Source organism: Grampus griseus (genome assembly GCF_964374135.1).
Source record: "Grampus griseus genome assembly, chromosome: 3".
Taxonomy (NCBI): Eukaryota; Metazoa; Chordata; class Mammalia; order Artiodactyla; family Delphinidae; genus Grampus; species Grampus griseus.
In genome coordinates, this window is record NC_139019.1 from 41846780 (window position 1) to 41862592 (window position 15813).

Here is a 15813-nt window from a genome sequence, read left to right on the forward strand (position 1 = left end):
CTAAAAGTGGTACAATGATAAGTAGCAGAGTTACCACCACCAAGCGTAACATTTTATCACTGAAATTTTTGGACCTAGAGGTGTTTTTATCTGTAAAATAAAAGATTTAGACTAATTCTTTAGGCCCCTCTTCTCAACCCCAGGATCTCAGATTTCTATGCACTGCTGTATTTTCTAGGGGGTTGAAAAGTGTATAAATACAGCTACTATGTAAAAGTTATGTCTCAAAAATCTATATAAGTGGAATTTTCTAAACTGGATTCATGTAATCACATCAAACTATACCATCGCTTCAGAAAGCCTTTATCTCCATTTCTGACTGATAACCGTTAGCTTAGAACGGTGTCTCTCTAATCTTGGGGGTGAGGGGGAGAGAAAGAAAGAAATACTCTGCTAGTAACTAGGGTTTCTCCTCTCCAGTTGCAGACTAACTGCTCTTCTGTCCTTCCCAGATGACCTTCTGGAACAGTGCTCACCTGCATGCAATGCCCTTCATTCACACTTCCACCCTGACCTCTTCATGGACACTGCTCGACTCTGGCCACCGGGACTCTTCAGGTCTGCCTGATCACTCCATGACACATGGTACCACTCGTCACTCTTCTTGAGGCCACAGGCTCCTTGATTATTTCCTAAGTCTTTGGTTCTCCCACCTCTATCCTCCTCCTATAATCTTCTACTTGTACCTCACAAGTCTCCACAGTTTAGCTTAACATTTCTGAAATTTCAATCTTCTCAGCTACTTAAATAGTTAAGTAGGGCTTCCCTGGTGGCGCAGTGGTTGAGAATCTGCCTGCCAATGCAGGGGACACGGGTTCGAGCCCTGGTCTGGGAGGATCCCACATGCCGCGGAGCAACTAGGGCCATGAGCCACAACTACTGAGCCTACGCATCTGGAGCCTGTGCTCTGCAACAAGAGAGATGGTGATAGTGAGAGGCCCGCGCACCGCAATGAAGAGTGGCCCCCGCTTTCCACAACTAGAGAAAGCCCTCGCACAGAAACAAAGACCCAACACAGCCAAAAATAAACAAATTAAAAAAAAAAAAAAAGTATCTTCAAACAAAAAATTAAATGAACCAAGTGGCTAAGAAATATTGCAGTGCATTCTTTCATAAGGCCAACAATGATTGCTTTTGATACCCCTTAGATTATCTCCCTTCTAGGCAAATCTAGATTTCCCCGTATCAGTGATTCTCAAAGTGCAGTCCCTGGACCAGCAGCACCTGCATCACCTGGAAACTTGTTAAAATGGAAAATCCTTGAGCCTCACCTCAGACATACTGAATCAGTAATTTGTGTTTTATCAAGGGTTCTGATGAACATTAAAATTTGAGAACCGCTGCTCTATAATACATACCCTTTTAAAGATGAGCCTTAGTTTAATGACTAACGTTAACTGATGGGTATTCAGAAATAATCAATTCACCCTCTAAATATGTGAGATGTTGAATTAAATCTATGGATTCTTTTCTCCTAGGGAGCTCAAGGTAAAGGGAAGGAATAAAGTGTAGGATGGAAACAACAGTCTTCCCAGATTGCCTCTCACCGAAAATGACCACCCAGTCTGGCTACCAAGGAAATTACTTTATTTTTGCTACCACGGTGATGTCTGCAATGCCTGCGGGAGATGCACTCCCTGTCTCTGTTGCTCTGGGCATCCCTATTTGTCATACTCGTTGACTCTAACATCTGCCCCTGGTTTTTTCAATTCCAATAGGCACAATAAGTTAGCCATTAAGGAAAGAGAGGAGCTGGCGGATGAAGGGAAATGAGAGGCTACTTACTCCCTCAGTAGCTGCAGCTCTGCTGGAGACAGAAGGCCTATCACCAGTTTCATTCATTCATGCCTCCAATCATCCACTCATCTATCTACTCATCCATCTCTCTTCCCGTCTATCCTTCCATCCTCCTAGCTACCCATCCATCCTTTCACTCATCCATTCATCCATCCATCCATTCATTCCAGAAATATTTATTGTATGGAATATGTGTCAGCTTGGTTTCTCTTTAATATCAAATGAGGTTGGGCCTCATTCCAGACCACTGACCTATGGCATTTTCTTTTGCTTCTCAGGTGTTTCCGAGGATGGCCCCTTGGGATGTAGGAAGAAAATCTCAGAACTTCTATTTACTTCTTATCCTTTTAAAATTTTTTAGTTTTAGTGTATGTTTTATAATGAGCATAATGTACAAATACCATACTATGTATATAGTTTAAAATTGCATGCTCAAAAAATTGCAATCAAAAAGCATGCAGAATCCAAAGGTTTTGGAGACCACTGCTATGAAGAATAAGTGAGAAGATGACAGAGCAATTCAGGATAGACAGGTACTAGTGTTTGGAATGAAGAAAACAAAAGGCCCCCAGTAGCATGAAGCTGGGAAGCTAGAAAACATGCCTGCAGCTGAGAGTGGATGAGCTCACCTTTGTTTGACTTTATTGCCCATGGTCACACAGGTGGTTGCTGCATGGTCAGGAGCAGAGGCAAGCCCTGCCCTAGTCTAGCTCATGTTCCACCATCTACATTACCCCAAAGGGGCAACTGAACTGTGTCCTGGGCTTCAGGTCAAGATGGCAGATCTTTAAGTAACCCCACGCCCTGAGAGTATATTCTGAAACTTCATTGCACACTAGTGAAAGTAAAGATTTTCAGTGCTTTCTGTTTCATTTAATAATAATATTTATAACTTGTATTAATGTAACATTACCTCATTCACATCCAGTTTCTCCCCTCTTAAAAAAAAGAATTAATTCATGCGAACTGGATGTTTTTCCTAATACAAACATTATTTTTCCGTATCGTATTGATTCACTTAAAATGTTTCCATAATTTGCATATAAGGCTGAGTGAACATATACTATTCTTTTTCATAAATTTTACTGAAGTATAGTTGATTTACAATGTTGGGTTTAATACTATTCTTGTATATGATACTCTCAAGCTTCAAAGCTGTATGTTACTACTCTCTCTTTTTTATTTTTATTTTTTTTAACTACTCTTTTATGGACACTGAAAGGCTTGTCTTTGCCTAACTGAAAGGTTTGTAACCACTTTCAAACACCAATAGAAGCTTTTTTGGTTTTTGGTTTTTGTTTTGCCTCTGTGGAATAGGTTAATGTATAAGGACCAACTTTTCAGGAAGCTCTAAGGCATCGGTTGACCAAAAACGTGAGGCAGAAATACATATTCTGTCCACCTCATTACAAATAGCTCAATTTCGTGGACTTGAGGATATAGGGAGGGAGAAGGGAAAGCTGTGACAAAGCGAGAGAGAGGCATGGACATATATACACTACCAAACGTAAGGTAGATAGCTAGTGGGAAGCAGCCGCATAGCACAAAGAGATCAGCTCGGTGCTTTGTGACCGCCTGGAGGGGTGGGATAGGGAGGGTGGGAGGGAGGGAGACGCAAGAGGGAAGAGATATGGGAACATATGTATATGTATAACTGATTCACTTTGTTGTAAAGCAGAAACTAACACACCATTGTAAAGCAATTATACCCCAATAAAGATGTAAAAAATAAATAAATAAATAGCAACAAAAGAAATACATATTCTGGTCTCACATTTTGACAGAAGATGCTTATCTGTTCAGAAAATTTACATGAGGAACCTGTCCTTTGATATGTATTAAAGAGTTATTCATTGAATGAATCATTTAAATATTTTAATGATTAACGAAGTCATGAATGGACTCGGAGAGGCTGTCTTGTTTGTTTTATTGATCAGTAATAAACTTGTCCTTTTAAAACAAATCCTAACAGCTTATTCAGCTTACATTCAAAGACCCTGCCACACACACATTCACAACTCTGTTGGCAAACTTTGAGAATAAAATACAGGTAAATAATGAAATGATTCTTAAATAATTCTTCACTCCAAATAAAATATTTCTGCAAATATTTCCTAACAAAATCTAGTACAACAGTCCTGTTTGTGCTAAGATCCTTCCAAGTGTACTCATAATTCCACTTATCAACCAAGTTTAAAGAAAAAAATACATTAATATGAACTATATTTTAAAGTTGACATTTCCTGCTGAAATTGACTCTCTTCCAAACCTTCTAAAAAGCTTTTTCTACTTTGAATTTAAAACTCATCTATGTCACTGCACTTACTTTTAAATAAATTCCCTCTGTTGCTCATGTTTTTGACCTTTTATAAATCCATAGTGACTAAATTTTTCTAGGTTTCTCGTATACTTATTACTGTTAATATTACTATAATTATTAATAATAAATTTACCATGCCTTGGGTGTTTGAAAACCTTATAGAGTTATACCTTTATTCTAACCATTTTAAACAACAATATTATGTTTATTTTCTCAAGAGGGTGATAAATATGGGTATGGAGGATGACTTGTACTAACAACTGTTTACAAAAATATATAAATATTTATCTTCACGCTTCCCCCAAGTGGGCAAAATACTTCCTTGCTCTCTCAATCTGAGGTGGCATTCTTTAAAACCATTTATGGAAGTGTGTGTTTGCCCTGTGCCCCAGAACCATCCTTCAGATGCGGTAACCTGGGAACTACATTAGCAGCCCTTTGAAACCTGCTTCAATTCAAGGCTACTACTCAAACTCCTGCAAGTTTCCAACATCCCACTTCCTTCAGGGACTGTTTTGTTTTCACTTTTCCCAAAGTGAAAAAAAAGCACAATTAAATTCTACTGCGGCTACCACAAGGAATATCTAAATGTCATACTCTCCCACCCCCAGTGCCACCTTCTCTTGCTCCTAACTCTTCCTCCAGCCCATATCCCAACATTAATGTACATCAAGTCAAGAACCGTGGACTCGCTGTGGTCTTCAGGTTTGGCTAGCTTTCCCTTTGGCTGATCTCCCTCCAGGTTAAGATGATCTAAGTTGCATTTTTAGTTCTTCACTATTACTATAAACACATATTAAACAAATCTATACGCATTCAAATATTTAACAAATATCTAAGAGTCTCCAGTCATATGCATTTTATGGATTGTTAATAGCCTACTTTTTTTTTTTCTAGACCCACCCTGAATCACACTTATTCTCCAAAAGTTACGTGTCCATATGCTATAATACAGACAATTCCTAAAGTGTTGGCTGTGTGTTGAATGATCATTAAAATAGAGTCTTCTCTTGGAAATCCCACCCAGGATCAGCGTGGATTTAACCACTTCATTACAGGAGACCGGGCAGCATTCTCCTTCACGAGTTCTTCTCTCACAGCATTGCCATCTCCAGACGCCATGTCATGCTCTGAAAGTAGAAGGAATACAAATCATGTCCAAATGTTTATAACTTCAAGATCAAGTACGGTTTTGTCTTATTTTTGTATTACAATGGATTTACAATGAAATCTTTAATAGATTCCAAGAGTCTATGCTGTGTTCACCTGCTATCAATTAGCACCTCCTTGAATTATTTCTCTTCATTCTCCTATTATCACCTGACATTATTCTATATATGCATTTGTCTTTTGTTCCCTGTATTATCTCACTCTACCACTAGAGTATCAGCTCCATGAAGGCAGGGACTTTGTTTTGTTCACTGTTGCAACAGTGCCTGGAACATAGTAGGCACTTAATAAATCCTTTCGGAATGAGCAAATGTTGTAAGTATAGATCTCTAAGTAAGATTCTTATACTATCTGATATGGAAAAGGAATTAGCTTATCAATGTGACTCCAGAATGCAGAAGGCAGACCAAAGGGCAGGACTTTTATAAAGATAGTTCTTGCTCTACATAAAAATTTGTAATATTTAGAATTTTTTAAATGAAGTTCTCAGCTTCTAAGAAAAATGAGGTGTGTTTGCTTTAGCAGTGCACATTCTGCTATATGACGATTAGCATGGCCCAGTAGTTAAATGAATGTATGTAAATTCATGAAACTCAATAAATCTTACCACTACCCCGCACCCGCCCCCCCCTAAAAAAAAAGCTGCTTGTGAATTCCCAATCTTAGAAAGGTGGAGAGCTCACTACTAAACAGCAACAACAACAACAAATGAAGAAGGGAAACCAGGAAGTCCATTTGCCAAGAATGTTGTGACCAACAGGTAGAAAGTTGGAGAAGACAACCTCATGCAATCAAGGTATGAAAGGCACCTCCAAGGTCCCTGTGCTGAGGAACCTTGGTGCCATTTACAAAGGCTTTGCAGAGGTGATATGAAGCCCAAGACAGGACAGAGGCCCCAAGCCCCCTCCTGTAAGCAGTAGCACCTGAAGCCCAGGAAGTGGACAATGCAAAACTGAACGGAAGGGCTCCCAGGCAGCCTTCCCATGAGGTCTTTAGGATATCCTGTGCTCCATCCTCAACCTGACTAAGGATAACCGAGGTCACACTAATAGTCATCCTTAGTTGCTCCTTTAGCTCAGGAAAGGCAACACCTTAGGTCAGAAAATGCTTTTTCCATAAATTTCTAATAAGAATCTTGATACCTAATCTGGGCACAGAAATATTTTTTGTGTAACCCTTAATGTAACTTTCATCCAGCAAAATACAGTTGACCTTGAACAACGCTGGTGTTAGGGATGCCAACCCCCATGCAGTAGAAAACCCACCTATTGTTATACCTGCCCCCAAACAAAGGAATTGGTAAATGACTCACCCAAGGGCGGGAAGCTGAAAGGGTTTGGATAGAATCAGGACTCAAACCCTAGTTCTTTGACTCCACGGATTGTGATCTCTAATCGAAAACAAACTGTTCCCCACACTTAGTTAATCTAAAGATCTGTAACATGAAAATACAGGTGCTATGTTTATTGGGGAAAAAAATGTGCATATACGTGGATCCACACAGTTCAAATCCATGTTGTTCAAGGGTCAAGTGTATCTGTTTCCAAGGCATCTATACAGTGGTCAAGATTTTTGCAGAATCTGCAAGCAAACGAGAGAGGGTGACAGGCCCGAGGCAAAGAGACTGCACAAGGGTCCAGAGGAGCAGAGGATGTGCTCCTGTGTGTGCAGCAGGAAGGATGGAGGTGAGACAACAGAGTTCCGTCACTGAGGAATATTCCAGAGGCGCTCGAGAGCCCCCCAGACCTTCATCCCAAACAGCAACAAAGATTCACCAGGGATTTAACTCTCTCTTGGTGGGAAAGATTCAGGTGCAATCTTAAACGAGTGAAGAGGGATTCTAAAGGTGCTCCTTCAATGTTCTTTGTAGCCTACGGTTTTAAGAAAGCAAAATAAGACAAAAGGAGCTACAAGTGTTTGAGGCAGCTAGCTGTGCTGAGGTAATAGGTTTCCCTGCACTAAAGACAATCAAACCATTCAAAACATTCCTCGTGTCAGGGCTTCCCTGGTGGCGCAGTGGTTGAGAGTCTGCCTGCCGATGCAGGGAACACAAGTTCGTGCCCCCGTCCGGGAAAATCCCACATGCCGCGGAGCAGCTGGGCCCGTGAGCCATGGCCGCTGAGCCTACGCGTCCGGAGTCTGTGCTCCGCAACGGGAGAGGCCACAACAGTGAGAGGCCCGCGTACCGCAAAACAAATAAACAAACAAAAAAATTCCTCATTTCTGAAAGTAGATTGGTGGTTGCTAGGGGTTGAAGAGTGGGAGTAACCGCTTGATGGGTACTGGTTTTATTTGGAGCTGAGAAAAGTGTTCTGGAACTAGATAGAGGTGGTGGCTTCCCAACACTGTGAATGTACCAAATGCCACTGAATTGTTCACTTGAAAAAGGTTAATTTTATGTTAGGTGAATTTCACCTCAACAAAAAAATTTTTCCAAACTTAAAATTCAATTTTCTTCTATTTTGCTTTTCAAGAACTATAGGGACAAGTCATAAGTATTTATAATGTTAATACTGATCTCAATATCCAGATCAAGTATTCACGTAGATATTCACCTAATAGGTTAAAAACAGGTTTTCAATTTAAATGAATGTTTAAGGGCATAGCCACACTTAAAAATAATAATTCACTGAAAAACACAGTATTTCCCCTTTATCTTGATGTACTTAACTGAACCCACATGTAAGAAGGAGGTAAAGCTGGGAAATAAGCACATTTGTCAATATTTCAAATCTTATTTAATTTGAAGTGCAAAGAACCAGAAACAAAAACTGAAATAGATTTGGACTGTCAACTATTTGTATCTGAGGGGGAAAAGTATACAGTTTGTTGATACTAGCAGTTGCTCTGGCTACATGTTATTTTAAACATGTAGCTACTTCCAATTTAATAAAGCTTTACTGTACTAACAATTTATTCAACAAGATAACCAAATAGGTTAATAGTATAGTCTTATAGGCTGTATTTCTCACATTCTAACAACCTGTGTAAGAAATACAGAAGCACTAACAAGCAGTATGTGAACATTACACACTTTCATTCAAAGGTTTAGAGATGATTCCCAAATTTTAATCACAGATACTATCTCTTATTCTCTCCAAAAGCCACAAAAAGGCATGCTTGGAATTATTCCATTTAAACACTTCCATTTGGTTTAAAAAAAGAAATGTTTTCTATTTTCTATGTTGGCTCTTAAGTCTTATCCAATAAATTCCTCAGAGTACTCTTTCTATGTGAAGTTGGGAGAGAAGCAGCTTTGTCTAGTATGTATGTAAAACAGATCACTGAAGAATTTAAATAACTTTGTATATCTCGGTTATTTTTTATTACAGGTTTTTTCTGTAATCAATATTTATCCTCCATATAAACTGGATAAACTTTACAAAAATTATATAATCTTCAAAATTATTAATGAGGTTTCTTTGAAAAAAAGCAACAAATTTCAACAACCTCCCACCTTTCCTTTAAATTAAATAAAAGAAACTAAATCATTTAAACCAACGTCTTATTCTACTCATCCATATTTTTTCTTATTCAAACTGAAAATGAGGCTATGTTTCAATGTTTATACAGGAATCAATTCTTACCTGTGTGAGAAACAAATCTCTGGTTGGCAGCCTTGGCTACTGAATATTGGAAGAAGGGAAACTTCAGACATTTGCCGGTCACCCTGTCACATATGCCCGACTGACAGCTGCAGGTCTGCTTGCATTCCATCCCGAAGGTGCCATACGGACAGTCTAAGGATAAAGGGAAGGTTGAGAGAGGGAGTTGCTTGTTGTACATAAGCGTCCATCCTCACAGCCCGTGTGCACAGCCTCAGGAATTGGACAAATCTCAGAATATTGACTATCAGATAAAACCCAATTCTCCAAAAATCCCAGGCTTTGAAAATTGAAACCTTGTCACAAATGTGAAATCACACACTAAGACCAGATAGTGGATGCCTCACTTGTAGTGTCTTGCTGTGAAGTTTAACTGAAGACAGATACACGTAACCAATATCCTTGAACCAGTCTTAATTCTGTCTACTTTCTGCTTAGATACCAAAAGACAAGGTCTCATGGGCTACCTCTGTGACAGCTCAGTGAAGGTGGGCAATTGAATAGACATGTGCATCAGCTCCTCACAGAACTTAAGAGATGTGATGCTGTATTTGAATCCCCTGTAATCACAGACAATTTACTGTTGTAAAGGTACAGGAAAGGGCTTAAACTAACCAGGGGCTAAGAGGGCGATCATCCTAGCTCTTCACGAAGTGGCTAAACCTCAATCTGCTCCAACTCTTATCAACTGCCTTATCTATCAAAATGGTGGTACAAATGTACCTAACTCCTCCAGATGTTAAGAGGATTCACTACTAAAACCCTCTGCAGAGCTAAGATCCAATATGCTAAATGAAAAGGAAGCTGAGAATGTATTCGTATACCTAACCAAATCTGGAAGCTTTTAGAGCTTCAATGTTTTCATACTTAGACTAAAACATACTATATTGAGAAAAAGAGAACAAACTCATTTAGTAAAAATGCATGGGTTTTATGATGTAAATAGCATCTCAATAGACTAGCCAGGCTTGAACAGCCAAGCAGAATATTTATTCTCATGGCATAAGAATATCCTTGTAAATATGCAATCCCACATGGGTGAAGAAACAAGTTGTGAGGCATCTAAGTCTTTAGCAATCTAATATTCCACAGAATGATCAAGAGAGATATTAATGAACTATATTTTTTAAAGAGATTTAGGACTGCTGTACTCTGCATCCTACAGATTAGAGAAGCACCTGGTTTTAAACATTGGCCTCTCTGTTGGGAAGAATAGTTCTTAAAAGGGATCCTGAAAAAAGTATCTGGCAGAAAAGCACACAGCATTGGGATCTGACTGTGTCTCCAGTGATATTGAAAACTAAAACTTTAGCCAGATTCTCAGTTATGCTTCTATTGTATCCCTCAATGTACTGAATAATGCTGGGCAGATAGTAGGTGTTCAATAAATATTGTTATCTGGGCAACGCGACGCCAAACATCTGAATAATTAAAAAACACCCAGATATGCAGCTAAAGTATACAGTTTTCATAGGGGTGTTCTTTTAAAAAAAAGCTAAAGTAGAGAGTTTGCTTATAGCAAAATATAATGTATCTAACTGCTGAGGTTCACACAGCCTCACTATTTCCAGCAGAGAGTAAATGTTCGAAACCAGACTCACTTGCAATCTGAGGGATGTCCAAGAGCTATCCTAAACAGCTTTTAAAAATGTATCTTATTAACAGCTACCTCAATCATTCAGTGAATATTGGAGTGCTAAAGACTCCAGATGCCTTACAGCTTGTTTCTTTACCCATATGTAATTGGACATTTACAATCACACATACAGAGTCAATTTTTATGCCAAGAGAAAAAGCAATCCACGGCGTATACTTGTTATATCACAAGTATGATTGTGTTAACCACTTCCTCCCTAATTTCCCTGTGTGAAGTACTTTTTTCTTGGCTGATAAGCCCTATAATTTACAGAAAATAGAGATCCTACTCAGCTGAAAGAAATGTATGTGAATGTCCACCAGAGAAAATGTTTCCTCACTATTCTACTTTTTATTGGTTATAACAAAAATAAGCTAAGCAAAAAATAAAATTCTCCTAAAAGTTCAAGCATTTATTTCCTAACCTTTAGTATGTTTTGTGGCCTAAAAGGTAATTGATTTATAAAATATTTTTCTAAAAGAATTAATGGGATTAGCTCAATACTGGATGATTACCATTCATAAAAGCTTACAGTTGTATTAAACACATAAAATAAGAATGATTTAGAAACTTCTCAGTCCCTTTAATTTTAAAAGCTTCTTTATAGCTGATTCACTTTACTGTACAGCAGTAACTAACACAGCATTGTAAAGTAATTATACTCCAATAAAGATGTATAAAAAATAAAAATAAAAGCTTCTTTGTACTGTAAAACTGATGAATGGGGCTATAACATATGTGTTGAATCTTAATAATAGTTCTTAACATGAGATCATGAGGTATCCATACACAGAGTATTTTAAAATCACCGTTCTTTCGTTTCTAAACATGTTAAACATTGTAAACTACAGTCACTAAGTTTGAAATAAATTTTACAAATGTTTAACTACATTGTTTAACTATAATTTCAACCTAATAAAGTTTTTCTTTAAGTCTGTAAGAGTGCTAACCTCTTTCTTTACAGAGTTCCAATTTTAGTTTTTCTTTAGGTGTTATTTTTCCTGGTCTTACACTCATTTTTCTAGATGACCAAAACCTTTTATAGAGTGGAATGAGGTTTGTTTTATACTTCAGGGTATCTTCCTCCAGGAATGTGAGTCATTTTGCTAGATGACTTAAGCTGCCCTATTTCACAAAGTGCATTAGTGTTCATCAGAAATATTTGATCTTGAGAGGTGCCCTCCATCCCGTGGACCCTTTTAAGATCAAAGAATCACTAAACCGCAGGGCTAGCCACCACTCCAAGAGGTTATCCAGTGCAGACCTCTGTAATCACTGACTGCAGAAGAGAGAACACCTAAACCATCCATAACAGATTACCTGTCAAGTTCCTGAAGTTTTCCAGAAAAGGAGGCAAACACAGTCTTCAATGGGAACTTGAAAAAAAAATCTCCCAGGCATAATGAGTGAAATGCTGTATTCCTTTCTGGGCTTTCTTGCACACTGGGTTCAGTTGCAATCTGCAGAGTTATCTTTCTCTCTCTCTATGACAGCATCAGTGTGGGACCTGGTCCCTAACCCACCTGCATTTTCCCTCTTTGCATTTTGAGAAAAGGCTCCTCATCTCTCGCGCTGGCTAAAAGCCCTCAGTGTGCCCTGGGCGGGGAGAAGAAAGGGGTCACTCTTTACCTTTGCAGATACCAAACTCGTCACCAAAATCATCCTCCTCACTGTAAAACTGACACCTCAGCCCGGGGCCACACTTCACGCCATCCATGCCTGAGACCGTGCGGTAGCAAGTTTCTCCCGGACCAGCGGCGCACACCCGGCAGCAGCCACAGTCGTCCAGCACCGTCCTCTTACAGCGCAGGCTGCTTTTGCACTCGTTAGTGTCACAGCGCTCCGGGCAATCGACCGCGTACTTGGTGCTCCAGGCCGCCGCCAGGTGCGCGGGGACCAGGAGCGTGGCCAGCAGCAGGAGGCTCTTCATGTTTCCCGCGGCGGGGTCTTTGCTGGCGGGAAGAAGCCGTCCAAAGTGGTAGCTGAGCCTCTGCCTACACGTTTATGAGTTTTATACACTGGGTTGCCCGCATGCTTCCCCGTCATCAATTTCCTCAACCCAGCAGCAGCGCTGTCCTCCTGCCAGGCTCTCTTGTTTTAGTTTATGAAATCCAGGATGAAGGCTGGATTAACATGCTGCTGCCATCCAGGAATTGAAAAGCCCGAGCTGATGTCATCTGTTATGTTTAGATGGTTGTTTTGCATGAGGACTAAAACACTCGCTCACATCCGTCTCAAGGGCTCAAGGACGTCTGTGAAGGGGGAATAAAGAAGGCTGCACACCCTCCTCCAGGACAGGAATTGTTCGGACACCAGCACATCAGTTGAGGCATAGCTTTGTCTACGAGCCTCTGCAGTCATGAGGAAAATTATATCGACATGAATCATCAGGACCGAAGAAGCTCCTTTTAAAAAAATAAATAAACATTTGGTATTTCCTTTCAATAAATAGCTATGAGATCATTTGGAAGAAGAAAGGGTTATGGTGGGCCTTTTCAATACTTAGAAGAAAGAAAATATTTTGAAAGGGATTTTTTTAAAGACCCTCTCTTCCTTCCTCTCACCCCTCATCCAATGTTATTTCTAAAACAATTCACATGGCATATATCTAAGTTTATCAGGGATGTAGCTATATTTCTAGTAAGATGTGGAACGGCCGCTGAGAATTTCCTTTAAAATCAATACAAAACCCACAAAAGTGGTACGATGCTGCTGACACTGTTTCTGGCTTACTCAGTTCTGGAAAAACTTATCAGTTGGACTTGTCCTGACCCAAAACTCACTGGGGAGAAGACTCATCCATCACCAAGTCTGCTTGTCCAATGATTGAGCCCATTCAGAGCCCTTCCCCTCACCTCCTGGCATCAATCGGAACGCTCACTAAAAACCGCCAAACAAGGCAGGCAGCCCAAGGAAACAAATGAGCCAGCAGGCAAATCAGACCGTGGCCCAGAGAGGCAAGTCACAGGGAAGGGAAAACATTACCCATCAGGAAACAAGGTCTTCAAGCTATGGAGGGTCACAGGGCCTAGGTCCCACTGGGGAAGACAGAGCAGTCCTCTTAATATATTAACTGGATCTCGGCCTCATTAAGCAAGGTTTGTGGGGCAGAAAGAGCAAGTTTGAAAGAGAGAAGAGAGTTCTTACACTAGCTACATGTTGGAGTCCAAGCCCCACCACCTATGAAAATAGACATATTCATTCCCACTGTCATCTAGTAAATATACAACCAACGAAGTCGATCGCTCTTGGTCAGTCACAAGTTAGTGATGGGCAAGCCACAGGGCTTCTCTCAGCCTCTGCTTCCCTTTGGAGAACTGACAGTATTAGGCTAGCTGATCTCTAAAGTTCTTGTCCCTTCTAGAAGATGAGGTCGAGTTCATTGGATGTGACTTGATGATTAGCCTTCAAATATGCAATTTTAGGAGGATGGAGGGAATGGAAACCGAACTGCAGGGAACTGAGGAGATGGGAAGTGAAGGCCAGCAACTTAGCCTCCAAATTTCCCAAATTTTTCATGACAATCCAATTTAAAATATTCTATCTTCATCTCCCCAGAAGCAAACAGCACACTCTGATTAATTGTTTTCAATAGTAGGTAACATCCACTGAGTGCATGGTATGTACCAAGCACTGTTCCAAAGCATTTTACATGTATTAACTCACTTGATCCTCACCCAACCTTATGAAGTAGGCATTATTGGAATTCCTTCCAATACCCATCAATTCCTTCCAATACCCATTTTACGAATGAGGAAAATGTGTCAGAAAGAGGTTAAATAATTTGTCCAAGATCCCCAAAATGTCAGAGGATAAACTTGAACCATGTCAGTCTTGTGTCAAAGCCACACTCTCTATTGCCTATTACAACATAATCATGCTTCCATGGCCAATGCTCTGATGGCCTAGTTCACAATTTAGGCCGACCCTGGGAAAGGTTTCTTGTTCAAACTTTGCTGAACCCCACTTTCTGAGGAGAGTGGTTAATTGGAATAGTGGTCAATAATAACACCTAACTATTATAGAAAGCTTATGAGGTACTAGACACAATGCTAAGCACTTTATGTGGATTACCATACTTTCAAAACAACCTCAAGAGCTAGGTACTGTTCTTATCCCCATCTTAGAGATGAGAAAACTGAGGACTAAAGGAGTTAAGCAACTTGTCCAAGGTCACAGAGTTAGCAAATGATAAAGCCAGGACTCCAACCCAAAGACAGACCACCTCCAGAGACTAGAATAAGGACTGCAAAATCAAAGGCATGCAGGTGACCCAGTTGGGTGAGGTGGTGAGCTACACAAGGTGTCATGCAATAGGAAGGAGAGGATTTTGTCCACCTGAGAGTACACGCCTTCTCTAAGGGAAGTAGCCACTCCGTAGGGCTGGCTGACTGCTACCATACAGGAATATGAGCACACTGTGCCCAATCTTCTAATTTCTTCAAAGAGAAGTTAGAATCCAGACTTTTGAAAGTAATCTCCTAATTTTTAAATGTTGACCAGCATTTCATTCAAATTAGAAAACATTATCTGTGCCTTCATTTGTTTTAGACTGGATCCAGTCTGCACACTAGTTTGGGCTTGCTATAAATTTTGGATTCTGTCAGAGCTGGATCTGATCTCCGCTCTGCCATTTACTCCCTAAGGGAACTTAGTTTAATGTCTCTAAGCCTCCATTTCCTCGTGGTGTACAATGGGGCCAATAATACCTTCTTAATAGGGTTATTGTTAAGATACGGGATGGGAAGTGTCAAGCAATATGCATTCAATAAATGATGGCTATTCTTCATTTTAAAAATATAGTCACCTTAGAATTGGCAATGAATAAAGAAAAATAATAAAAAGTAAGAACCTTCTGATTTTTACAGGAATTTAAGGAAGAAACAATAAAGGCCTTTTTTTTTTTTTTTTTTTTGCGGTACGCGGGCCTCTCACTGCTGTGGCCTCTCCTGTTGCGGAGCACAGGCTCCGGATGCGCAGGCTCAGCGGCCATGGCTCACGGGCCCAGCCACTCCGTGGCATGTGGGATCTTCCCAGACCGGGGCACGAACCCGTGTCCCCTACATCGGCAGGAGGACTCCCAACCACTGTGCCACCAGGGAAGCCCCTAATAAAGGCCTTTGAATGTCAAAATCCCAAGTGTTAAGGGGAAGAAGAAGAGGAGCTTGTGGGCACCATCTTCTGCATTTCTCAAAATTGATAATACCTCTGGTAAATGACAATGACATAGAGAGAAGATATAAGTTGAGGATACCAAATCCACAGTAATAGTAAACCAAAACACA

General features: G+C 40.1%; 1 protein-coding gene across 2 annotated transcripts; it reads right to left on the reverse strand.

The window, feature by feature from the left end:
- Positions 1 to 5146: 5146 nt before the first annotated feature.
- ESM1 (endothelial cell specific molecule 1) lies at positions 5147 to 12458 on the reverse strand (the record flags this gene model as incomplete). Of its 2 annotated transcripts, XM_082651984.1 has the most annotated exons (3): positions 5147 to 5247; positions 8875 to 9027; positions 12158 to 12458. In XM_082651984.1, the coding sequence occupies 3 exons, from the start codon at positions 12456 to 12458 to the stop codon at positions 5147 to 5149; spliced, it is 555 nt and encodes a 184-aa protein (XP_082508110.1). The 2 variants fall into 2 exon arrangements, with proteins under 2 accessions (XP_082508110.1, XP_082508111.1); XM_082651985.1 differs by lacking the exon at positions 8875 to 9027.
- Between the last annotated feature and the right edge of the window lie 3355 nt (positions 12459 to 15813).